At 52.9% G+C, this 23,403-nt stretch overlaps 1 protein-coding gene across 1 annotated transcript in view; it reads left to right on the plus strand.

The window, feature by feature from the left end:
* SZT2 (SZT2 subunit of KICSTOR complex) overlaps positions 1-23,403 on the plus strand; it is a 61,369-nt gene that overhangs the window by 23,845 nt on the left and 14,121 nt on the right. The window contains exons 24-60 of the mRNA XM_074152878.1: positions 486-627; positions 1,997-2,201; positions 2,416-2,528; positions 2,966-3,224; positions 4,628-4,793; positions 4,871-4,963; positions 5,150-5,231; positions 5,370-5,651; positions 6,008-6,146; positions 6,402-6,518; positions 6,633-6,696; positions 7,071-7,256; positions 7,327-7,665; positions 7,807-7,927; positions 8,391-8,465; positions 8,677-8,815; positions 9,055-9,172; positions 9,418-9,547; positions 9,648-9,800; positions 9,914-10,016; positions 10,410-10,527; positions 10,771-10,882; positions 11,339-11,457; positions 11,848-12,012; positions 12,625-12,709; positions 16,106-16,294; positions 16,416-16,613; positions 16,969-17,138; positions 17,306-17,472; positions 17,912-18,009; positions 18,919-19,051; positions 19,162-19,289; positions 19,564-19,694; positions 20,208-20,390; positions 20,721-20,988; positions 21,205-21,284; positions 21,626-21,751. Of these exons, the coding sequence (XP_074008979.1) occupies positions 486-627; positions 1,997-2,201; positions 2,416-2,528; positions 2,966-3,224; positions 4,628-4,793; positions 4,871-4,963; positions 5,150-5,231; positions 5,370-5,651; positions 6,008-6,146; positions 6,402-6,518; positions 6,633-6,696; positions 7,071-7,256; positions 7,327-7,665; positions 7,807-7,927; positions 8,391-8,465; positions 8,677-8,815; positions 9,055-9,172; positions 9,418-9,547; positions 9,648-9,800; positions 9,914-10,016; positions 10,410-10,527; positions 10,771-10,882; positions 11,339-11,457; positions 11,848-12,012; positions 12,625-12,709; positions 16,106-16,294; positions 16,416-16,613; positions 16,969-17,138; positions 17,306-17,472; positions 17,912-18,009; positions 18,919-19,051; positions 19,162-19,289; positions 19,564-19,694; positions 20,208-20,390; positions 20,721-20,988; positions 21,205-21,284; positions 21,626-21,751 (5,496 nt within the window). The remainder of the gene's footprint in view (positions 1-485; positions 628-1,996; positions 2,202-2,415; positions 2,529-2,965; positions 3,225-4,627; positions 4,794-4,870; positions 4,964-5,149; positions 5,232-5,369; positions 5,652-6,007; positions 6,147-6,401; positions 6,519-6,632; positions 6,697-7,070; positions 7,257-7,326; positions 7,666-7,806; positions 7,928-8,390; positions 8,466-8,676; positions 8,816-9,054; positions 9,173-9,417; positions 9,548-9,647; positions 9,801-9,913; positions 10,017-10,409; positions 10,528-10,770; positions 10,883-11,338; positions 11,458-11,847; positions 12,013-12,624; positions 12,710-16,105; positions 16,295-16,415; positions 16,614-16,968; positions 17,139-17,305; positions 17,473-17,911; positions 18,010-18,918; positions 19,052-19,161; positions 19,290-19,563; positions 19,695-20,207; positions 20,391-20,720; positions 20,989-21,204; positions 21,285-21,625; positions 21,752-23,403) is intronic.

The following is a 23,403-nucleotide window of genomic DNA, read 5'->3' on the forward strand; positions in this document are numbered from 1 at the left end:
CTGCTACACTGCCGTCCTTCTCTTGAGCCCCCTCGGAAGGGAAGGCAGCAGCTGGTGAAGAGCAGGAGAGTTAATAGAAGGGTTGAGAAGAGATTGAAAGGCTGGTGTTTTCCCCATGTTTGGCAGCAGTTTAAGCTGTGGCCTGTGGCTGAAGTCAAGCAGGAATCTGGTAGGTGTGGGGTAGTTGCATTCACCATGGATCTAGTCTGCTACATCAGCGCTGATGCTGTGCCACAGATTGCTCAGAAACCATGGCCGGTCACTGCCTGGAGGTCAGAATTGGCCCCAGCAAAGTTGGCTAAGCATCTCTTGACTGTGTGCTGGAGCGAGGCTGCTCTGAGAAAGGTGCAGTGGGTGGCCAGGGTGATTTCAGTGCTGTGTCAACTGGCATTCATGGAGGAACTTGCTCTGTGTTGTTGCTGCCAGCACATGGCACAAGCCTACCTTGAGGCGATGAACTTATCCAGCTTCTGCTCTTTCATCAGAGCCTTGGAAACACAGAGCTGCCTGAGGATGACGTGACCCTGAGTGACAGGACGGGGCCCTTTCCCCCACAGTGGCGGTGTTATGCCAAACTGGTCAACCCCCAGCATGTGTTCCTGACCTTCCTGCCAGCCACCTTCTCAGGTGAGACTGCATGTTGTGGGGAGCAAGAGGAGGTAGCATTCCCAAGAGCCTCCTCAGGAAAACAGCAAGCCCAGAACCAGCTCTGGTAGGGTGAAGAGAAAATTGAACAGCAGATTCTAGACCCAGTCTTTTTGCACCATGTGGCTAGGAATAGAGTGGTGCAAAGTGCTGTATGTTTTGCTCTTCTCGGTGGTGCCCATGTGGTATTTTCAGGCAGGGGATGTGGCTTCAAGTAATTTGCTGGCTGCAACCATTGGACCATTTTCCCGGTAGGGTTGTTAATGAAGGGAATAAGGAGACTGCTAATGGAATGGTCTGGGAGAGTCCCAGCTTCTGGGCATTGGCACAGGTGTGGCTTCCACTGAGCTGCTGGTAAAGGCTGCGAGGCTCAGCTGGAAGTACTGTGTGGAGCTGCTCACACACACAAAGAGGTGGCAGGGACATGTGCCCCCTTGGGAATGTAGATGGAGGGGTTAAACTGTTCTCACTGGACAGAGGGTGATTTTATTTTGTTTTCTTCCAGATGTACAGAAGCTGATGGCTTGCGGGTTGGACAAACCTCCAAAAGATGAGAGTCAATCCGGAGAGGATATCCTGGGACCTGTCAGCGCAGAGCGAGTTGGGGCTGAGGCTGAAGAAGGGGATGCTGCAGTGCCATTACCTACCCTCAGTGTAACACCAGCCCACGGTACCGCCATCAGGGCAGCACCTTGCTAAAGTATTAGTATTAGTATCCTTGCTATTCCCAAGCACACTGCTGGGCAGATTGAGGTAGGACAAGTAACAGGTTGCTACAGCCTGTCAGCTCCTGCCTGGCTGTCAGCGGAGTCAGAGTCAGGAAAAGGGACACAACTTTCATGATATTCGTGGAGGGGGTGAGGGAGTGTAATGTGAGCTGAGTGCCCGTGGCCCAAGGGTGGCTCCCTGTGGGCAAGGAGGTTGCAAGTAGATAGAAACTACCAGGAATGGCACTGCTGGGTTGCACTGGAAGGTCAGAGACTCTTGTGTCATGGTCCAGACTGGCACTACGAGCAGCACGTTGTCTTAGGGAGAAGGGCCCAGGTCTTTGATGTATATGGGATTTGACTGCACAGCCCCTGGTGCAGTCAGCCAGGCCTGCAATGTGGATGAAGGGTTGTGCTACTGCAGAAAGTGGCAGTGGTGAACAGACATGGCTGCTTAAGAAGGGGGTCAGTGTGGCCAAATCACTGGGCTGAGTGGTCGAGTGTTGCGTGAGGAGAATGGCCCCTGAGATTGGAGCAGTGAGAAGCTTGTAAAACTAATACTTACCTGTGGTTGCTCCTGTGAGGACTGTGACCTCTCAGACGAGCAATGAGGAGCCTTTATCTTGGGACTGTTTCTTTTGCAGAAGCAAGCCGGGACCCTGGAGAACAGGGCGGTCCCTCGCGGAGAGATGTACATATCTCCTTCTGTCGCCAGAACTCCCAATCTGAGCTAGGCGACTGCCGCCGATTTCGCTGCCCCATTTACATCTACAGCTGCTCTTTGGAGCTGTTACGAGAGCAGCTTGTCAGCCCACGGGTGCACCGTCCTCCCCGGGACATCTTTTTCAGGTAATACCAATCATACTTGATTACTAAACAGGAAACAGAGCAGCTTCCTTGACAAGAGGCTGGCTGTAGCCCTGCCTTATTCTCTTGGCTTGGTCTCTCTGCCTTATAGCAGCTATGGCCTGTGCATGTGCATGCCCTAGGGCCCTGCTTTCCTGGTGCCAGAGCCGTTTAGCCTAAAACATAGGTGCTGAAGGTGGTGGCACCTCTTTTCCAGGTCCCAGTCTCTGGAACGTCCTCCTACTGCTGCTTGGCTAGACCACAAGCATAAGGAGTTGGTGAGTTACTGCACGCTGCTGCAGGAGCATTCCCACCAGTGCTATGTGAAAGGTGAGGAGCAGCACGATGGAGCTAAGGCAGGGCTGGGGTTGGGGCTGGGGCTGGATCTTCTTTTAAGAAAGCAATGTCTCATTTTTCTTGTGATCTTACACTGAGAAAACGACGGAGCTGTCGGACTGGTTTCCTACCAGGAGGGGCTTAAAGATGTCTCTGTGCATTCCCTGTGGGTCTTGCATAGGCTGTCCTTGGACCTGTGCAGTGCTGTGGAGGGAGGTCCCTTCTTCGACTTTTTCCTCTCACCTTCAGGGTGGCAGATCCCTAGGCCACTCTAGCATGACACAACCCAGGCTGACGTGTAGCATTAGGCATCCTGGCTGAGTTTTGTCTCTATGTTGGGACGTGATGAAAATCTGTATGTGGCTATTGCCTGAGTCCCAAGGCCTTGCATCCTTCTGGTGAGGCGCTCAGGCATCGTGTTTGATCTGTAGGGCTGTTCAAGAGCCTTCAGCAGTCACACAGCATCAGCTCCCAGGACCTGCTTACAGCCATGGACTACTGTGAGGAGCTGCTCCAAGAGATTGATATCACCAACTTCCTGCTGACGGTGTGCAGCCATGTCCGCTCATTCCGAGAGAGCCACCAACATTTCCATACGCACTCCAAGACAGCCAGCTTCCAAGTGGGCAGCATAGAGCAAGAAGAGGAGCAGAACTCTAGGGAACGGGGTGTCTTGGTCTCTGAATCAAGGTAGGGGCCCACCTTGGCCATGCTTATGTTATGGCCCTTATTGGGCCAGGACAGATCTTTAAGCATCTTCCGCTACCTGCGAGAAGGAATGTTGTAGGGCAGGGTCTAACAGAGCCACATGCAAGGACAAATATTGCCAGTGGGATACTTGCCTGGTATGATGTCCACCAGGACCTTCTCATTCTTATAATCTCTGGTGACATCCATCCTTTCACTTTCTCTTGTAATCTTAGCTCATTACTGTCCCATCTGGCCTGAGCTGGAGGACAGTTTGTCTGCAAGTAACTCTCCAACTTGCTTGACTCAAATTTGAGTTTGCTATTAACTTCGGTGAAAATGACAGGTTTGTTATCTTCTAATGAATAAAATGTCATTTTTTTTAAATTAAAACTCTGGAAAAAAATCACAAGAGAAATACAAGGCAGAATTGGAATATGATGCTAAACTTCTGTCCTGCTATTCCTTAGGGTATTTCAGAGGTTTGTATGGCCTCTGGAAACTTAAGGAGGGGAAAGAGTACTCTACTGTGCCTTAGTGTCTGTTGAAGAAACACCCTCTTTAGGTCTTTTGCCCTCTGTTTGCACTTGACTATCCTCAGTTCCTGTATGTGAATTCACTAGCATTCCTTCATTCGCTAGAAGAAATCCTATTTCTTCTTACACTGTAAGCCATTGAGATGAGGCTGTGGTTTTGAAGAACACTTAGTATTTGGAAAGTCAGATGACTTCTTCAAGTGCTGTTTTCCCAGAGAAAAACTGTGGGAACGTTTTTTTTGTTTATAAAATGTTATGAATCACCTATTCCAGTGCAGATTATATAAACATTACTGAAGGGCGTATAGCTTGTGACACATTGCACCCAGATCTGCCATCTGTATTACTAATTTTAATACCTTGGGAGTACTTTGACCCAATGACATCCCCCTCCCCAGATTGCTTTTTCTGAGTTTTAGGAACTGCTTCTGCCATGGAGCTGTTGAGTGAGCGTGTGCCTGAGCTTTGCACTCTGCTCTGTGCTGCCAAGACACTAGGGATGCTGGGGTGGTGGTATTTGCTGTGAGGTACCCTGTTGGTAATTCAGATTGCTCCAGGCCTGTCCCCTGTACTCAGCCACATGTCTCTATTTCCCAGGGAGGGTGTGTAGCGTGGTGTAGAGTACCTGGCCACAGGATCAGTGTGGTTAAACTGCCTCTGGCCTGGCTTCAGACAGCCTAAGAGCTTATCTGGGTTAGTGGGTGGCAGGAGGGTTTCTGGGGCTGTAGGTGTCAGGGCTGTGTAAGTCACATCGTGTTTACTCAGCTAAGGTGTGGGGAGCTGTGAGGTGGGATGCTTGCAGGGTAGATAATATATACAACTATTCCTGTTTCTCAATTTGCCTGTCTGACCTGTCCACAATCCTGTCAGTGCGGAAATGGAGGACTACAGCGAGCAGGACTCCCATAACATTGCTAGCCCTACAGAGGAGCCAAAGAGCAGTATGGGCACCAGCTGCTGCTCAGAGTTTCCCCTCTCGCTGCTGGAAATTGGACAGCCCTGCCAGGCACACCCTGACTTGCATAAAATTATCCAGGTGAGGAACGTGGGAGCTCGGCCTGGCTCCTGCAGGAGAGTAGAATGTCTGCTTCATGTTTGGGATTTCTCTTTTAGGAAAAATTCCTGGAAATTGGAAGCTTACATTTCAAGCCAGTGCCATCAAATCCTCACTATTTCTTCTATTGCCCGCCATCGGCCAAGAAAGAGGTAGGCATGGTGCTACCCTAGCAGGCACCTAGTCCTTGTGGAGGGAAGTAGCTTTGCTTGGTGTAAGGTCTGAATTTAGGGCTGGCAGACTCATGGGTAGATTATGCCCCTGGCGGGGGGGCCATTAAAAGCCTGTTTCACTGCCTGGCATGGTTCTAGTATTTGCCCTTCCTCTCTCTATCTCAGGAAGAGGCATCTCGGGATCAGGCAGACAGGAAAGGCAGTGAGGACATGGAGGGATCAGAGGCAGAACTGGCAGCTGAAGAAGGTAACATTTGCTCACTCTGTCCTGAAGAAGGAAGTGTCTGTAGTCTCACTGTGGTGATGCCTTTCAGAGCTTGACTGTGTCTGATGGGGTCTCTGGGGACGTGGGCCTGGTTTGCTAACAGGGAACCTGTGTCAACAGGAACCGTGTCTGGGTGCTGCATTGCCACAGAGAGCGACCCAGAGCTGGAGGTGGAATACCGTGAGAAGCTGGAGCATGAGTTCCCAGATACAGATTCTCTCTCAGACTCTAACACGGTGAACCAGGATGATGACTCCTTCAGTGTGCTGGGAGGGGACTCACTCAATGAACAGGAGTTCCTGGAGCAGGAGATGCCCCCGCTCTTTGTACACCTCACTTGCTCAGTGAAGCTGCGTAGCCAGCACAGCTCCATGCCCGTGCAGTCCCTTCCAACTTGTCTAGGTAAGAGCAAGCCTTGCTGTGAGGTTAAAGGGCAGTAGGGCTTCTCTCAGGTCCCTGCTGGGTGGGCAGCCCCTGGAACAAACGTGCTGTGTCCTAAACAGCAGTCCCTCTGGACCAGCCCTCCCTGTACGGAGCCCCCAGGGTCTCCCAGCATCAGATAAGGGCTTTTTTATCAGGTCTTCCACTTGCTGTGGGATTGGTCATGAAAGGATGAAAGTTGCACGGGGGAGGGTGGCCTTCTTGAGTCTGTCTAGGACAGCCACCTCTTGCAGTCTCTGTACTTGCCACCAGGGTGTGTATGTGTGTAAGCAGAGCTGTTTGTTGTTTGATTCCCTTCATGTGTGATCTCTCCTCAGGGGAAGTTCTGGGCTGCCTGGAAAGCTGCCAGGGCTTGAACACCATTGACTTGGGGGACCTCTGTGTGACCCTGGACATCTTTGTGCTGACACTGCCCCTGGAGATAGAAGTTGTGAACACAGACATTCTCCACAATAGGTAGGTGGAAAGAGGCCCAGTCACTCACCCACCCTCTGCCTGCCCTTCCCAGCCAGCCAGTTTCAGCTCCTCTCCATGTGCTGAGACTTGAGATTATCTTTCTCACAGAGCCTCTCACAGCCCTAAGAAAATTAAGATTTTTCCAACAAGGGCTCACCTTCTCTAGAGATCCTTTTTTTTCTCTCTAGAGCCTGTATCTGTTTATCTTCTCTGGTTCAAAAGCTGATGCTCAGACTGCTCTCTCTTCTGTGGCAGATGCACCTCAGAGAGCAGTGTGTCCTTCACACGCTCTCCAGGCCAACCATCTTCTTTTCGGTCAGATGAGGATATCATGCACAACTTGGAACGGCTCCCATCCACAGGAGATGAGAGGTATGGCACTGCAGATGTAGCAACTTCCTCATGGGCTCCTTTTGCTGCCTAGGAGCTGCACTGTGGTGGCTGCATGCATGAGAGTGACTGGTTGATTCTTCTCCTCTCTCTTAGGCACTCTGCACTTTCCAACCTCCCTGGAGTGCACAGGCAGGCTATTGAAGCCACTATGAATGAGGTAAGCCAGCCTTGACTGCTTCTTGCTTCCAGCTGGAGCAATGTGGCCACGATGCGCAATTGCTGTTCTGCACTTCCTTGCCCGCTCCAAGCAGCAGCCTCTGTCAACTGAAGTGCCTTTCAGGCCTTCACACAAGCCATTGGCTTTGTGCTTCCCAAAAGTGTGGGATTACCCTGGCAAAATTCTTACTGCAGTGGGAGTGGGACAGACAGACCTCTCTTCCAAAGACCTTTTCTTAGGTACATTGAGAAGGAATGAGGGGATGTAGGTGATGAGAGCGACTGTCCTCATCCTGTTGGGACCTGGATCAGAATTGGGGCAGCTGTGCAAATGCTGGCCACCTAGGTCTTGCACTGTGTCCTTGCTCTGCTCAGATTCGCTGGCTCCTGGATGATGAGATTGTGTCTGCGCTGCGCCACTCGCAGGTCATCAGTACCTCCATTCTGCACCGGGTAGCCACCCACATCTATAACTCCAAGGGGCGACCAAGCTGCCACAGCGAGGTGGTGCTGCTCCAGTTTGTCTTTGGACCTGAGCACTCTCTGGAGAAGTTCAAGGAGGTAAACAGAAAGCCCTGAGGCAGCATCATACACTTAGCTAGCAGGGTGCTTATTCTTCCCTGTGTTGCAGGAGTTCAGAAGAATGGCTCTGCCAGGCTACATGCTCAATGCAGAAGGCAGTGACTACCACTACATCTCCATCAGCCGCCTGCACTCCAGACGGGCAGCTCCAAACCCTTCGGGGACACCCTGCTTGCAACAGCCCGCTGGAGAGGGCACCAGGACAGCCCTGGGCCAAACAGGCCAGGAGGGGAGCAGTGAAGCAGAGGCAGAGGGCTCTGAGCTACAGCATGCAAGCTGTGTCCTCCCAGAAGAAGCCCAGGGTCTCTGGGGGTGGCCGGAGAGTGAGACACGCATTGTGCCAGATACAGCAAACCCCATACGTGGAGGCAGCCATGCACAGGATGAGGTGAGAGACACTGAGGTGGTCTGTTGGTGGGAAGGTGTGGGACACTCTTGATAGCCAAAGGTAGAATGATGCAGGAGTATGACTGAACTTTTTTTGGTGCCTCTTTTTCTGGTCACTTTTGCAACCTTGGCTTGTGTGCAGGTCCCAGGAGAGGTGCTGAGCCTTGAGCAGAGCAGAGCACCTGGCCATGACTCCCTGGAGGAGTCAGCTTTAGAGACAACCATACAGTCACTGCCATCCTCATCCTCGGAAAAGGGCAACAGTGAGAAATCACCATTGGTGACACCATCTGCAGCGAGCCTGGCTGACTCCGTAACACAGGGCAGGGAAGGTAGGAGCTGTCAATGTGGGCAGGATGTACCTCAATCTCAGCAACTTTTAAGGGAAGGACCCTGTTTTGGCTGTAGCAGACAAAACATGACTGTTACTCCTGTTGTAGTCGCTGAACACCAGAATTGGTGGTGTTGCACTGTTGGTCTCTTCCTTGCCAAGGTGTTGGCAATTCACTGCTTAACAGTACCCAGGGTATTAGACTGCTGCCACACTGATATCCCTAATGACATGAAGTTCCTGGTGACTCCGGTAGTGGCTGTGAGAACCCCAGCACTGCCTGCCCATGGCCAGCACTGCTGGGTAGTCCGGTGGTGTAATGTTGCTCCAGCAGATGGGTCCTGAGAAGGAGCTTAGCAAGTGCTCTCGTGATCAACCCCCTCTTTTCTTTGCAGGCTCCAGCAAGCAGCGTCCCAGCCGTGTGCAGAGCCTCGTGTCGAGCCAGGGCAGCATGGACTCCGACCATCTGGGTGAGTCTGCCGGCGCAGGGGTGACTGACAACCTGCAGGCAGACACTGGCAGTGACATGATAGCGTGGGGGCATGGGGGACCATGTGCATGAGTTGGGGTAACCCCTGAGGACAGGGCTTATGAATGGCTCTGATCTCCTAGAGCCTGCTGTGCCGAGGGAGGAGGCCAGCTTGCCAGGCAGCCTGGGACTGAAGCAAGGATACATTGCAGGTTACGATGGGGGAAGCAGTGACTCGGAGTATGAAGAGGCGCTAATGAGCGACCAGGAACCCAGGTGTCCCCTCATGCCAGATTTCTGGCTCATCATAAAAATCCAGCAGGACCGAGTGGAGGTCTATTACCACACACGGTAAGGAGGGTCCTGCTGTCTGGCCACAGCTTCTCTTTACCAGGACCTTATTGCCACTCCCTCATTTCTGGACAGGATCTTTTTCTTCCCCAGTGTTGGTGGGGAGCTGCAGGACTAGACTGGTGCTCGATAAGGGGAAAGCAGCCACCCTTCCCCACTGTGTTCCTGCTCCTAGCACACGGGGACAGGCACTGTTCAGGTGCTCTGCTGACCCCTCTCTCCCCTTCCCTGTAAAGCAGCCTGAGTGTGGAGAAGGCAGCATCAGCAGAAACAGAAGAGGAGCAGCCAGGGGAGTGCCAGAGTCTCAACCAGGTGGTGGTGAAGAAGATCAGTGAAATCTGCAGGGTTGTCAATCAGGTAACAAATCTGCAGAGGGCAGGGTCAGAGCTGCAGGTTATGAGATGGCTTAGATGAGAAGGGACCTCTGGAGATTGTCTAGTCTGGGTTCTGCTCAGAGGAGGGCCTGGCGAGCCAGTTCAGCTGGTGGAGTATTAGCCTGAGGGCTGAAGAAAAAGGGACTCAGTCCAGCCTTGAGCCCTTCTCTGTGCTGTCTTCTGTGAGCTGTGGAAGCAACAGAATCAATCTTTTCTCATCCTCTGCAGCGCTTGCTGCTGCAAGACCTGCATGACAGCCACATATGCAACTCGTTACTGGTGGCAGAAAGTGAGGAGGACATCTGGAAGAGTGAAACGCCCTATACTTCCTACAGGCAGCGTGTCATGCCCACAGACGGTATGAATATACCCTTGGCCATGCCTCAGTGGCACATGGATGACTAAAAAGATGTTGACTTCCATGCTATGGCCCCAGCTATGTCCTATGTTCTTTGTAGATTACTCTGTAGAGGAGAGCTACCAGCCCCGGGACTACCTGGCTGCCACCATGCAGTTCATGCCAGGGCACTTTGCTTGTGATGTTGTGTGGAGCACACTCATCCATGTGCATTCACGCCTCAAGATGGGCCCCAACATGGGAGTCTCACGAGGTGCGTACAGCCCAGGTTCTCCCTCATTTTGCGTGTCAAGAGTCTGGCTTCTGGCTGGATTGGCACATCAGAGGAGGGTGTGTGGGATAGCTAACATCCCACGTTGCCCACAGCTATCCAGGCACTTCGCTCGGTGCTCAACGCCTTCTCTGTGGTGAACAGGAAGAATATGTTTGTCTACCAGGAACGTGCCACTAAATCAGTTTTCTACCTCCGGTAAGAAGCCAGCGTGACTTGTTGGCCTCACCCTGCCCTGCTAACATGTGTTATACCAGACTGAGAGCTCCTTGGGGCAGAAAGTGTCTGCCCAGCCTGTGGGACCTTGCTGCAGCCCAAGCAACAAATATCTGATTTCTGATGAGTCAAAGTCACATCAAACCAGGTCCCTCCTGCTCTCCTTGCACTAAGGCTTTACATGGGAGGGAAAAGGATGATTATCTTTTTTTTTTTTAAGGGAGCCAAAGGGCAGTTTTTCCACAAGCTCCATCTCATAAGGACTAATTCCCAGAAAGTGCACAGGGGAAAGCAAGGAAGATGTGGATCTTCTGTGAAGGTATGATGCTGTCGTCCTTGGGAATGCAGGCTGACATGTCTTTCTCCTGTATTCAGGCTGACTGAAACCACCTACAGTGGGAAGGTGTGGGAAGCAGAGAGCACCCTTAGTCCAGCATCTCGCTCCCTGGCACTGACACGCAGCCAGGAGCCCATTTACACTGAGGATCTAATGGTGAGTCTGCTGCTCTCTGGGAGTGGATGTTGGTGCTCTTGGTGATAGGAGTGGAGGAAACTCAGTAGTTCCAGCAACCTGGATTTTATGTAGTAACTTATATTGTACAACTTATGTTGTAGATGGGTGGAGTGGGGCAACAGGGGTTGGGCTCTGCCTGACCTTATTGACAGCCCGAGGCAATGATGGATCTAGAATTCACATGAAAACTGCTTCTGTGTGGCTTTTGTTTTACTTCTCCAGGGTTCTCGTTCCTCTCTGGACACAGTCTCGTGCCGTAGTGTGGACTCTGCTCGCCCTGTGGGACAGGTAGACAGGCACATCCAGCTGATGGTCCATGGTGTTGCCCCAGCAGGTAAGTGTTACAGCACCTGGCCAGCAGATGGACTGTGCTGATGCAAAGCAGAGGAATAGAGCTCCAGTCCCAGCCCTCTTTGCTTGAAGAGCAGAGACAGTATCTCCCTCCTGAGCAAGCTGCTTTTCCATAGCCCAGAGCTGCTCTCCCTTCTGTCTGGATGGGAATGTGAGGAAAGGATCTATCACCCACAATTGAACCACCTGCAGACCAAGTGGCTTATGCAAAATTTCCTTATGCAGGGGTGCATTTGTCTTTGCCTGCTGCACCATCAGTCTTTTCAGTGATCATGAACGGGTAGAAAAAGATGCCTGAAGAAATTGATGGCAGGGAACTTTTCCCTGTGGAAAGTGACTCTGAGGGTGGTACATCCTGAACAGACAGGGAGGGATGTGGCTTTGGTCATTCTTACTGGATGGGGTGAAAAAGCTGCTTGTACCTCTGCTTACTTGTCAGGGCCTGAGATCACAGATGAGCTGGTGAAAGTGCTGCGCAGACGCCTGGATGAGGCCACCCTGGATATCATCACTGTGATGCTCGTGCGGAACTGCAAGCTGACCCCAGCAGATGTGGAGGTACCTCACTGGATATCTGCTCTGCTCATCCTGGAGACCATAACACTTCCCTACTTTTTGACCAATCTCAGCCTCTCCTGCCCCAGGGCAGGGAAGACCAGGCCAGTTTGCTGCATCCCTTTCCCTACTCCAGTACTTGCTCAGGCTATCATTCACTGAGGTGTATATACTGTGTAGGTGGGAGATCCTCTTTGCTGGTGTTTGCAGCATGGCAGGGCCTCCCTGTGAATACCCCTGGAACATCCGCCCACATCTGTCTCAGGGTGCTGTCTGTGGACCTTGACTGTACCTACCATACTTTCCCTTGTTATAGCCAGCCCAGGATCAGTATCAGAGCCCCAGGGCATCGTGCTAGTTTCAGCTGAGTTTTTTAAAGCCTTCTCTCTGCAGTTTATCCAGCCCCCTGGGACACCACCCACAGAGGTCCTGCAGTTCGCACTGCCACCCTCCGCCCTGCCTTGGCTGCATGCAGTGGCCTACTACCTGCGCCAGAACCTGCTCATCTTCCTGCACACCCCTAAGTACACGGACAGCAATGTGGAGCACCACTTCAAGGTGAGGAGGGCTGTGAGCTGGGACAGCAACCTGCCCAGCTTCTATGTGCTGCTGGGGGGATTTGTTCGGGCAGCATAGTCATTATGTTCCCAGCTCTGCCACGTAGCATCAGAGAGGAACTGACTCTGAATACTGAAGCTTGGAGGAGCTTCAGGGACTATGAGCAGTTCTTGTTTGGCCCAGTATAAACTTGGACAAGCCTTGCTTTGAATACATGTGATCGCTTGCTGTGCAAAAAGCAGCAGCTATAAAGCTCATGCCCACAGTCTTCTCCCAGGAGCATGGGAAAAGACCCCCCTTGCAAAGCTGAGCTCCTTGCATGGCTCCCTCAGACTGAAACATCAGGGGGTTAATAAAAGTTTGGGAGCAGCTACCCACCCCCTCAGCATGCCATAGCGAGGATAGAAGAGGAGGCCAGATGTGTAATATCATATAACCCTGCACAGAGCTGTAGGAGAGTCCTCCTGCTCAACAGTGGCCAAGCCTGTGTTGGCAAGTGTTTTAAGTAGGTGTGGATTGCTTGCTACAGGTTGGGATGAGCTTTGGACACATGTGGGCCTCTGCTTCCAGTTAAGGCAACTCTCTGTCACCGTTCTTCCTTGCTTTCCTTAGCACTACTTCAACCACAGTGGGAGCATCCCTGACCAGGATCTCTATCTGTACAACAAGCCAGGCGGCCAAGGCACTGGTGGCAAAGGTACCATGCTCAACTCATTTCTGAAACAGGGTGTGGGGCTGCATGTTGGAGAGCCAGTTCCCACATTGGAGAGCTCTGAGTGACTGAGGAGGGCCAGCCTCAGGGCAACATGTTCCTCTGATGGCTGGGTAGTGGGCAGGGGGGACTGGGCGTGGTGGAGTGAGCCAAGGCCTCCCACAGAGCAACTTCCTAAGCTTGACCTGTTGCTGTGGGAAGTAGCTCTAGGTTGCAGGAGCTGTGGGAGCAAGACACAGTGAAACCTTTAGTCAGTGTGGGGCACAGAGGCTCAGTGGGGCTGGAGCGGGGAGCAGGGCCAATTGTTGCTGTAGCCTTGCTGCGAAGGGGTAGCAACTGAACACGGGCTGTGGGGACAATATCCTTGCTCTTTTTCTCTGGACTGCTGGAGGAGGGATTGGATAGGGCCCATCTTGCAGCAGACTTTCATGTCGTGTTTTGTCCAGGCCATGTGGTCTGTCATCTGGCCATCATGTGTCTCATGCCCCTCCTGCACCGTCTGAATGTTCTTCTGTTATGTAGGTACCATGTCGGACCTTGTGCAGCACCTCTTTCCACTCTCCCACTTCCAAGGTAGCTCCTGTGGCTCCAAATATTACTCCGGTTCCCTTTCCCATGCACCTTCCTGGCCCCTCTGGTCCCTGCTGGTCCTGTTTTCCTTGTGTTGTGGCTTCAGCTCTGACTCCTGTGTGTTTGTGTATGTGTGTCCATTTAGCTGAGCCTTCTCTTTCTTGCTGGCTGGATTAAATGAGCAAACAGAACCTGAGATGGCAGCTCTGCAGTCCCCGGCTGCTGAGGGTCCGTGTGCTGCCCTGTTAGCTTGCAAGCAGTGAACTCCAAAAGTCCTTCACCCTTTTTTCCCCACAGGTCTCAACAGGCATCTCCTCCCTGAGGAAGATGGGTCATGATGTTTCAGCTGTGGTTTCGTGCTCCAGGCTGTAGTATCATCACTCCCTCAGTGGCTGTGTCCTGGGGTCAGGGCTTCCCTTGCATACCAGTAGGTTAGAGTGGCTGGGCACCACCAGACGTGTCCTCTGTATTACAGTGAGCCTAAGTCAGAGCAGGCTCAGTGTCCCTCTCAGGTGGGAGGTAGCAGCTCCCTAGCACCCCACCTCTCTGTGGGATGTGATAGATGAATATGTAGCCAAACTCCAGTGCAGCAGGCAGTAAGGTCCTTGGCAGCTCTTGCTAACTTACCTCTTCCCATAGCCCCAGAGCTCAGGTCTTGAGTTTTACCTGTGATTTAGTGGTTGAATTTCAGCTTTTCTGTGCTCCTGTAACAAAACCGGAAGCCTTGTTCCCTGCAGCGGGGAGGCTAGCCTTTCTGCTGCTGGGGCAGGGGCAACCATCATCTCCGCCCTGAGGGACTGAGCCAGCTGCAGGGCATTGAGTGCTTGGCATTTGCTTGGCAAACCAGCTCTGTCTCAGGGAGCATGTGCAAACGAGGAGCCTGCTCCTGCGGCTGTTGACCTGGCCTGCTTGAAAGCAGCACCGTGGGTGCTCTCTCGCTAGAGCACGTGTCCCAACATGAGGAGAACGTGGGACATTGTGCTTGGTTGTTCTCATGTCCTCACCTGAGACTGAAACAGAGCTACAGAATGGATGTGATAGGGAAACCTGCTAGAGACGAGGAGGCTGAAAGGCTCGATGTGGGAGTTTATCCAGGAGAAGAGGGGAATAACTAAATCTTAGTCTGCAATTGCCTGCATGAACATCCACTGCCATTCTGGTCAGCCTGGGGCTGATTGGAAAGCCAGACAGATGAGGAGTTTGAGCCCTTTACTGTTGAAAAAGAGAAACTCTGCTTGGGAGAGCTCATGCCCACTGTCATGTGAGGCAGATTTCCTGTTCTGGGTAAAGTCCTGGTCACCTCTACCTTGGTTATTTAGGAATTTATGAACTTCTCCATTGTTTGCTGGATAAAGGGTTGTTCCTGCACCTGTCTGAGGAAGAGACATGTCAGAGCACCTCTGAGATAAGGCAGCTCCTGTACTTTTCTTCAAGTGGAGGAATGCTCATAGGTGTAGAGTTTCCTTTCCTCAGTGTGAGTGCAATTGATCTGCCTTCTGACTTGAATGCTCATCTCTCTCCTTTAGGAGGAATCTCTTCATATCGGTGCCCTCTCCCTTGCATCTGGCATGTCTTGGAGGAAAGGTTGCTGCAGAGCTTATGTTTCATTAGGAATTATGGAGACCAGGTGGTTGTGATGCTGATTAGACCTGGGCACAGTCTGCTGGGGCTGGATTTGTCTCAGCACAGGGAGGGCACCCATCCTCCACATGATGCTGTGGATCCGGTCAGGTGCAGCTTGGTTGCTCTGTGGCAGTGAGTCTGGTTTCACTCCCATCCTTCTTGGGGTGGAGAAGGACAAAGTATGGGCTCAGCAACTCTGTGGGGCTGAGATGGTTTGCGTCTGGACACGTCATCCATTGGCAGTGTTGGGGCAGCTTTGCCATCCAGTCACCTGAGTGCTGGCTTAGTTGGTCAAGGGATGGGAGCATCTACATGCTCCCACAGCATGGGGTTTGGACCTCACAACTGCTTCCCTGGTGCCCTGGCCAGCGAGCTGGGCTATGGGGAGTGAGCTCCTGTTCCCACTCTGGTCTGTAGCAGGGCTTCTCCTTCTGTGTGGCCCAGGGCACACAGGATGTGGGCTGTGGAGCAAGCACTGCACTGCTGCTCTGTGTTGCTGAACTGTCCTGCTACATGTGTGTAGGGCTCAGTGTAGGGGTGCTACAGCCAGGGCCTGAATTTTACTCTGGAGCAACTCCAGGCTAATGCTACACGTTTGCTTTGTCCCCAGCCTTGCTGGTAGGAGTGTGGGGAGAAGGCCTCAAGATCAGATTTTGTACAGTCAGAAGTGGGGCATAAGTATAATCTGCAACAAGGTGTCCTGTATACAGCCACCTTCTGCAGGAACTCGAGGTCCTTCGTAGCCTGGAGAGGGCTGCTGGAGAGTATCTGGGTTCTGTACTCTGTCCCTTAAGAGGACGGGGATGGTGAGCCCTATCCTGGATCTCTCTGCATAAAGGCCCTCCTGGGGCAAATGGAGATGCCTTGACTTTGCATATGGGGCCAGACAACCCAGGAAGCTCTTGCAGGACAAGGTGAAAGCTGCTGTGATGCTGCAGGAGGGAGATTCTTGGGATGATGGGACACCTTGTCCCAAACACCATGCTTCTTGCCCTGCCTCCCCATGGGCACAGCTAGCCTCTGCTCCCCTGGCTGCGTCCCTTCCTGTGGGCCCTGCCTGCCATGTGGCACTGTGCAACTCAAGTGGTGACACAATGGTCCCAGGTGTGGGGTGGCAAGCTGTAGGCAGGGCTTGTAGGGATGTGCCCAGTGCTGGGCTGACAGGCTGTCTCGGGCTCTTCCCTGCAGGAATCGCATGCATTGCACTGACGTTCGTAGATGAGCATGGCAACCCCACCTCGCTGCCCCACGGGGAGAGGCCTGACCCTCTGAAGCTGCCTTCCTCCTCGCCTATTGTGGGCCTGCTGCAGGACGCCGACTTCGAAAGCCTCACTGCAGTCAGCAGGCACCAGCCAGAGGCTGACACCCTGCATTCAGGTAGGGAGTGAAAGAAGCCACAAGCTGCTAATTCCCTGCTGCCTCCGCATCCCCTGGGTCACCTCAGAGGGCCAGTGAATGGGAGGGATGCAGAGCCATGAAGGACTGCCCTTACCCACAGAGCCCTGCGTGCTGGTGCGCCTGGATATCTGGGAGAAGGGCAACATCAGCCTGCTGCAGCTGTCAGAAAAGCTGCGTGGGGCCCTGCGCCATGCTCTCTGCGATGCCTTCATGGAGTTCCTTGTGCTGCCGGCCCCACTCTGTGTGGAAGCTGCTTGCCCCCTGGCTGCCACGGACCTGGAGGAGCTGAGTTCTGCAGGTGAGAGCCCAGCTGGGATGGTCACCCCGAGCCCCCAGCCAGCCTCGTTCCTCGTTTCAGCCTGGCTGTGCTGTGGAAACTGGGGCTGAGGGGGCTGGGAGGGAGGAAGCTACTCTCCCCTCTGCAAGCTGTGCTGTGTGATGTCTCAGGGAAGAAGCATTATCAAAATTAGGGTCAGCAGAGGTATTTAAAGGTCTGTCTGCTCCCCAAAACTGAATCTACTTTGCTGGGTGTTGCTGAGGGCTCTCGCCCTTTCCTCCAACCAGGCTCTGGCCAGGCACAGTGGGGTATATGGGGACACCAGCAGTGTGTCAGTGGGAGGCTCTGGAGAGTCTGATTTGCTCTGTCTCCACAGGAGGACTAAGGAGGACCATGTCAGAGACCAAGGGCTTGGCTCTGACCACTGGTGGGGCTGGCAGGAGCTGTCCTCCACCCCTGCACTTCACTTCTGCCCCTTCATCCAGCTCTGGGGAACCAGTGACACCCACGAGCAAGCTGGGACGTCGCAGCTTCTGGGACATGCTGGTAATGTTGAGGGATCATTGGGGAGCAGGGCCTGTAAGTCCTTATGATGTGTCAGGCCAGGAGGAATGGAGAGGAGGGATCTGGCTGGGTGGTAGCAGAGACTTTGAGATCAAGGTGCTAGCTGGGCTGTGCATGTGCACAGCATTAACTCACCCCCTTCTCCCTAGAGCAAGACAGAGTCTGCAGAGCTGGGCAGCCCCAAGACTACTGATGACATTGTGCTGGAGAGGCCAGAAGAGGCTCGCACGAGGCGGCGGCACAAGACTGAGAATGTCAAGCAGCACCTGAGCCAGGATCGGGCCACAGCCACAGCTGAACTGGAACAGGCACAGAGGCAAGCACATCCTGCAGGCCAAGCAGCGGGGGTGGTTTCCCTCCATCTGCTGAACATTGCTCTTCAGCCTGACATCCTGCTGACTCTGTATTTGTCTCAACCCTCTGGACAACAGCCCCTTTCCTTGTAGTTTCTCCCTTTTGCAGCCAGTTAGGGGAGCTGCCTTCCACATACAAAACCTCAATCTTTATTGCTGGAGTGCTGCTGGGAGCACTGCTGGTTCTCCCTGCCAGACGTCCCTTCCCTGCATTGTGGGACCGTGTGCAACACCTGACACTCCTATGGCTACTCACGCAGAGGGACCAAGCTCAAGGGCTGTAACAGTCCAAAACAGAGGCTCCATGGGCTCTGCTCTGGAGCTGGGAGGGGACCTTTGCACTTTTGTGCCTTTGATGCTGTTGACTGATCTGGTATAACTGCTTTCCTTTCCTCTTCCCAGGCGCCGAGCCTGCCAGTTGGAAGAAGGGGATGTAGGCACCATGCATCCACTCTTCAGTCAAACCTGCCAGCAGTGGATGGCATTCATGAATCAACTAGGTATGTGTCTCAGATCCCAGCTCCTCCAGGTGGGCTGGGAGTGGGCCTTTCTACCCAGAGCTTAGAGGACAGGTCCTCATATGCCACCAAACCATCTACGTTCATCCCTTGCTGATCTCTACCTAGTTACACACCCTGTCTCTTCCCCAAACCGCACCAGAGTTCCATTGGTCTCAGGGCCAGCACCAGCATTACAAAGCTGTGGCAGGAGTCCTGGCAGGTGTCTGCATCTGAACAAATCTCCTAAGGCCTGTGGTTGCATCTGCCATGCTCCAAGTCCAGGGCTTGCTGGACTTGGCTGCAGCTGCTTTGGAGAGACCTGAACTCCAACAGCAGCTGAGGTAGTGATTTAGTTCCCAGATGTAGCAGGGAGGGAGGATCTGAGCCTCTGCAACATGTTCTGGGGCTGTGAAGCTGCATGGGAGACCCCCGCTCTTGCAGGGAGGGCAAGGAAGAGGGATGCCCTTCGTATGGTGGGATTTGGTTCTGTGTGGCTGCCCTGTTACTGCTTTCTGGATACCTTTCACTGCAGTGTTTGTACATCCTCTCGCACCTCCTGCTGGTACAGTAGGGCTGTCATCCTCCTCTGGTGGGGAGTAAGCCAGGGAAAAAGCAATAAGTAGGGGAATAAAGTCTGTGCTCAGGGCATGCAGGGAGTTTGATCCAGGTCACACTTCAGGCCAGAACTTGAAAGCAAGGCTGATTTCAGCCTCCGTCTTCTCCTCCATATAAGGTCCAGGTCCTTGTTCTCCAGCTCTGCCTGCCTTAATACCTGTCAAGGCAGGAACTTGGCCTGCTGCCTACAGCAGGCCTGCAATGGGGCTCCCTTAGCCCTCTCTGCTGCCCAGGGGACAGGGCTTGGCTGTGGGGCAGCTTGGCACCTTGTCCTAAAGTAATTCTTTCATGCAGGGTGCCCATCGGTGCAGCAGTGCTCGATGGAGATTGTGTCCCGTTTCCTCCTGTCCTCCATCCTGGTAGAAGTGGTCAGCCTGGTCACTGCCCTGGCGAGCGACACCACTGTCAAGGTGTTTGAGCGGATCTGGTGAGTTACACAATTCTTGGGAGCTGTTTGGCACCAGCAAACACCAGTCAGCTGTACCCTCTACTCCCATGGCTCCACGTGTCAGCCACCTTTGGTGCTCTTCTTCACAGCTGCCATCAGAGCACCGCCTTCCTACCCTATAAGCCTGCCCAGAGCGCCAGCCCTCGCCCTGCGGCCGTCAGACACTTCATCCTGCTGGGACGCAACTTCCAGCAGTGGCGTTGCAGCACGGAACAGGGTGAGTGCCCGGCCAGGGTTCACGGGACCGTGTGCTGGGAGGGTCTTGGGGTGGGAGATGTACGAGCAGGGTTCTCCTCCTTGCTGGGACAGACTGCTTGTGCCCAGGGGTGGACAGTGGGCAGTTTTCAGCTCCTGAGATCTTACTCTAAAATTTGCTTAACTGCTTATTTCAAGATAAGCTGAGCAGTACAGTGGCACAACATCCTGTCGTGCCACCTTAATGGCATGTGGAATGAACTGGTACTGAGGGTCATAACTCTGGCTTCTTCCAGCTCACAAAGGGCTCCAGCGCTTTGAGGCCATGGAATTCAGCTCAGCAGAGAGAGGCTCTGATCCCAGCCTTGTTGGACGAGACCTGGCGCCCCGGCAAAGGTTCCTCTTCATGGAGATCATAGACAAAAAGGTAGCAATGGTGCCTGTGTGAGGTTGTTTCCCGATAGCCAGGTTGTTCCCAACTGGCCCAGGGCTAGAAAGAGGAGAGGAAGAGTGCTTCAGCAGGCAACCAGCCTTCCCCAGGCAGGAGCCCTCTGAAGCAGCAGTGCAGGATGTCTCTGTTTGTGCCACAAGCAGAGCTGGGGGTTGCCTGCAGTGCTCTGGGGAGTGCCGGCGGGGGGCAGCAGCCCTCACTGTCTCTGACTTCAGCTGCCCCATTGTGGACCTTAATTGTCCTTTCCCTACCTACAGCAAGGCCCATATCAGGTTGGGCATTTGTGCTGCCGGTGCAAGTACCACCGCTACTGCTGTGGCTGTTAACAGGGGTGCTGGGAATGAGCTGTTGCTACTCTCCCTGTCCCAGCCTTGTCATCTGAAACTGGCTGCAGCAAGTACCACCCAGAGCACCTGGGGCAGCCTGTGTCACCATGCAGGTTTTCTCTGAGCAGGTCCTTCAGCCTTCCTCCCTCTCCTCTCTCTCCAGCTGACGCTCTACACCTACAACTGGTCCCCAGACCTGGGGGCCAACCTGAACTGCTCCCTTACTCGCCTGCTGCAGTGGCAGAATGCCCGATCCCACATAGTGCACTGCCTGCTCAGCCAGAAGCTGGGACTCTTCCACCACCATTGCTTCATGGACACACCATGGCATGAGGACAGCAAGCAGGTGGGGCACCCTGCCAGGCAGGGCAGTCTTTTCCTCTTCAGGAGGAGCCTGGACAATATGGGAGTTTGCAGAAGGTTGCAGGCACTTCTGTGCTTTTGTGTGCTGATGTCAAGGCATCCCCAGGTGCTCGCATGTCCAAAAGTGGCTGTGTCCAGCCAGGCTGTTGCTGTCTGCTCTTGGAGACGGATCTTGCTGCTGGCAGCATTTATTTGTGGCTGGATTATTTAGGGTGGAGGAGGCTGGGGAATGGTCTTGCCTACTGCACGTTAGGGTCATGCAGTCCTTGGGACTGGTGATAGAGAAGGCTAACTGTGTCTGCTTGTTTAGGAGCCAAATCCTTTCCTGAACTCCACTTTGGAGGTGGATGCACTGATCCGGAGCTCCAGCCCCCCACCTAGCAAGGAACAAGGCCGGCTGAGCAGCTCTGCCCGCAGTCTACCATCTCTGCACTTCCATCCCGATGTGGTGCCCTTTGACGAAGCTCTGCGTGATGTTACCACCATCAAGCGCATACCCCATGGGCCTGACTCAGGACCTTTTGACCCCGTGTCTCGGCACGGGGCACAGTTCCTGGAAATCAAGAGCATGGAGAGGAAAGGTAAAGCAAAGGCCTTGATGTCATAGGAGCCTCCTGGAAAAGGAGTTCAGGAAGAGCAGAACAAGAGTTCTGGCAGAGGGGAGGGGCAGTTTTCAGTGGCTCCTGCCTGGGTGCTGTGAGGGAATGGGTTATGGCCTGAGTAGGGTGGGAGTAAAGGGGAGTGGCAGTACCTGGGGCTGCAGCTTGACACTCTTGTGTCTGCTCTCTTTCCTCCAGAACTGGAGAAGCAGATGAAGATTGAGAATCTCTTTGTTACCTGGCAGCAGAGATCGGCACAGTCCAACATGCCTATCAGTGTGAGTGCAGCCTGGGCGGGTGGCAGGCTGGGCCGCCTTAAAGCATACTGGGAGCACTAGCTTGCCTGCGGCAAAGGGGAGCGCTGGAGCTCAGAGCAGGGTGTGTTTGGGGATGGTGTTTGGTAGTGGAGCCAAACTCTCTGCTTGAACTTCTCATGTTGCTGGGCTCTAGCACCAGATTAGGAATGAGGCCTCGCTGCCCAGCATTGGAAAGGCTCTAAAGCTGGGGGTTCAGTCCTGAGTATGATCTCCACTCGAGCAGCAGCATGGTGTTGTGACAGCTTGTTCCCATGCTTGATGAGGGATGTGTGCTGTAACCGTGTTGCTCTTGTGCTGTGCAGCTGGCAGACCTGGAGACCCTGAAGCAGTCCTCACGCCTGGTTCACTACTGTGCTACCCCCTTGCTCTTTGACCCGGCCTTCCGGCAGCAAATCCAGACTGACCAGCAGGGCAAGGTGGAGGGGAAGGTGAGTGGGGTTGAGCTTTGTGCTCTGGGGCACAGGATGGCTTTGCAACTTTTCCCAAGACAGAGCTGCTCTGAGCTCACCCCCACATTACAGGATTCATTTTTACCCTGTAAGATGGAGACTGAGAAAATCCTTGGGCCCTCAAAGCCTTTCTCCTGCAGCCACACCATCCCTGAGGAAGACTGACTTCCATTTTCTACCCAGAGTATTCAGGGCTGAGCCTAGCAAAGCCATCAGAGAGTGCTGTCTGATGCTGATCTGTTGAGGAAGCAAAACTTCACTTTATGCATTCAGCAGCCAGACCTGGTAAACCTTACCTGGAGCCAGCAAATAGCTAGAACGGTTGAAAGCAAACCAGCTGAATCCTGAGCAGGTTGCAACCTGACAGACTCTAACCAGTGCAGATCCTGCACTGGCTGTTCGCGGTCTGTACGTGTGTCATGAGGGAAGAACAGGCTGTTGCAATTTATCTAAATGTCAAAAGGATTCTGACAGGGTCTTTAAACAGAGGTTGCTACAGAAATTGAGCGCTCGCAAGAGAAAGGAAAAGTATTATCACAGAATGAAAACTTCACTTAGTTGTTGGAACAGAGCAAAATGAAAATTGGTTATTCGATTTGAAGAGCCTGGCAGCAGGGGTTTCAAGGTTGTGTATTGGGTTCTGTATCTCCAGATCATTTATCGCTGTGCATATGAGATGTCAAGATTTGCAGTGCTGTGTGGCTCTTCAGATCGGTCAGAACAGAAAGAGGCTGCAATAAACTCTAGAGGGACCTGCGTAGCCTGTGAAATGAGAGGTATTGTGGGAGCTGGGATCTGGTTCCCAGTAAACCAGAGCACAATGTGGAGAGAAATTTGAACTCCTCCTATATTGTACAGTAACTGCAGAGCCTGTACAGAGCAGGCAGGTCAGTGGATTTCTTTAATTCATGAACAGTTGCATACAAAAGGCAAACTGTTTAGAGTACATCAGAAAGGGGTGTTAGTATTACAGGTAATACTCCAATACATTTCTAAAATACTAGTGCATTAATGTCTTCATAGTGTGAAGAGAAGCATCTTGTGGCAAAGGCATTTAACCAGAGAGACTCGGAGAGCGTCAGAGAGTAGCCAGAGAGACCCCAAGTAAAGAGGCTGCTGCTGGGGTAGCTGAATGAAAGGGCACGTAGAAATATGTAAAAGAGCCACAGAAAAGAAACCTCTGTCTCTCACAGCACAAAGACAAGTAGTATTCAGGACACCAAAAGGAAAACTGAAAATGGTTAAAAGGAAACACTATTCCTATTTAGTGTTACTGAACTACTAGTAAATCCTGAGAAGTCAGCAGGATTCATAAGGGGATTGAACTCTTATCATGGCAATAGGAGCTGAAGCTCTGTTGAACCTTGTATGAACTAGTTGTGAGCCATTAAACTTTGAGGAAGCTGTTCTGTGGGGGGAATATGTGAATTATCCCCTTCTGCCAGGGCATCTTTTCCTGCAGTCTATTGAATTGCTGTTAGGTCAGTCCATGGCTGGGTAAAATTTGGATCTTGCGTTTCAGCTCATGCACTAGGACAGTATTTGAGGAGCCAGCTGTTAGTACTCTCCGGTAGAGGGACATCTGCCCTATGCACAACCAGAGCAGCTGGTGGTGTCATGGCAAGTGTCAC

This window comes from Numenius arquata, chromosome 8 (assembly GCF_964106895.1).
Source record: "Numenius arquata chromosome 8, bNumArq3.hap1.1, whole genome shotgun sequence".
Classification (NCBI taxonomy): Eukaryota; Metazoa; Chordata; class Aves; order Charadriiformes; family Scolopacidae; genus Numenius; species Numenius arquata.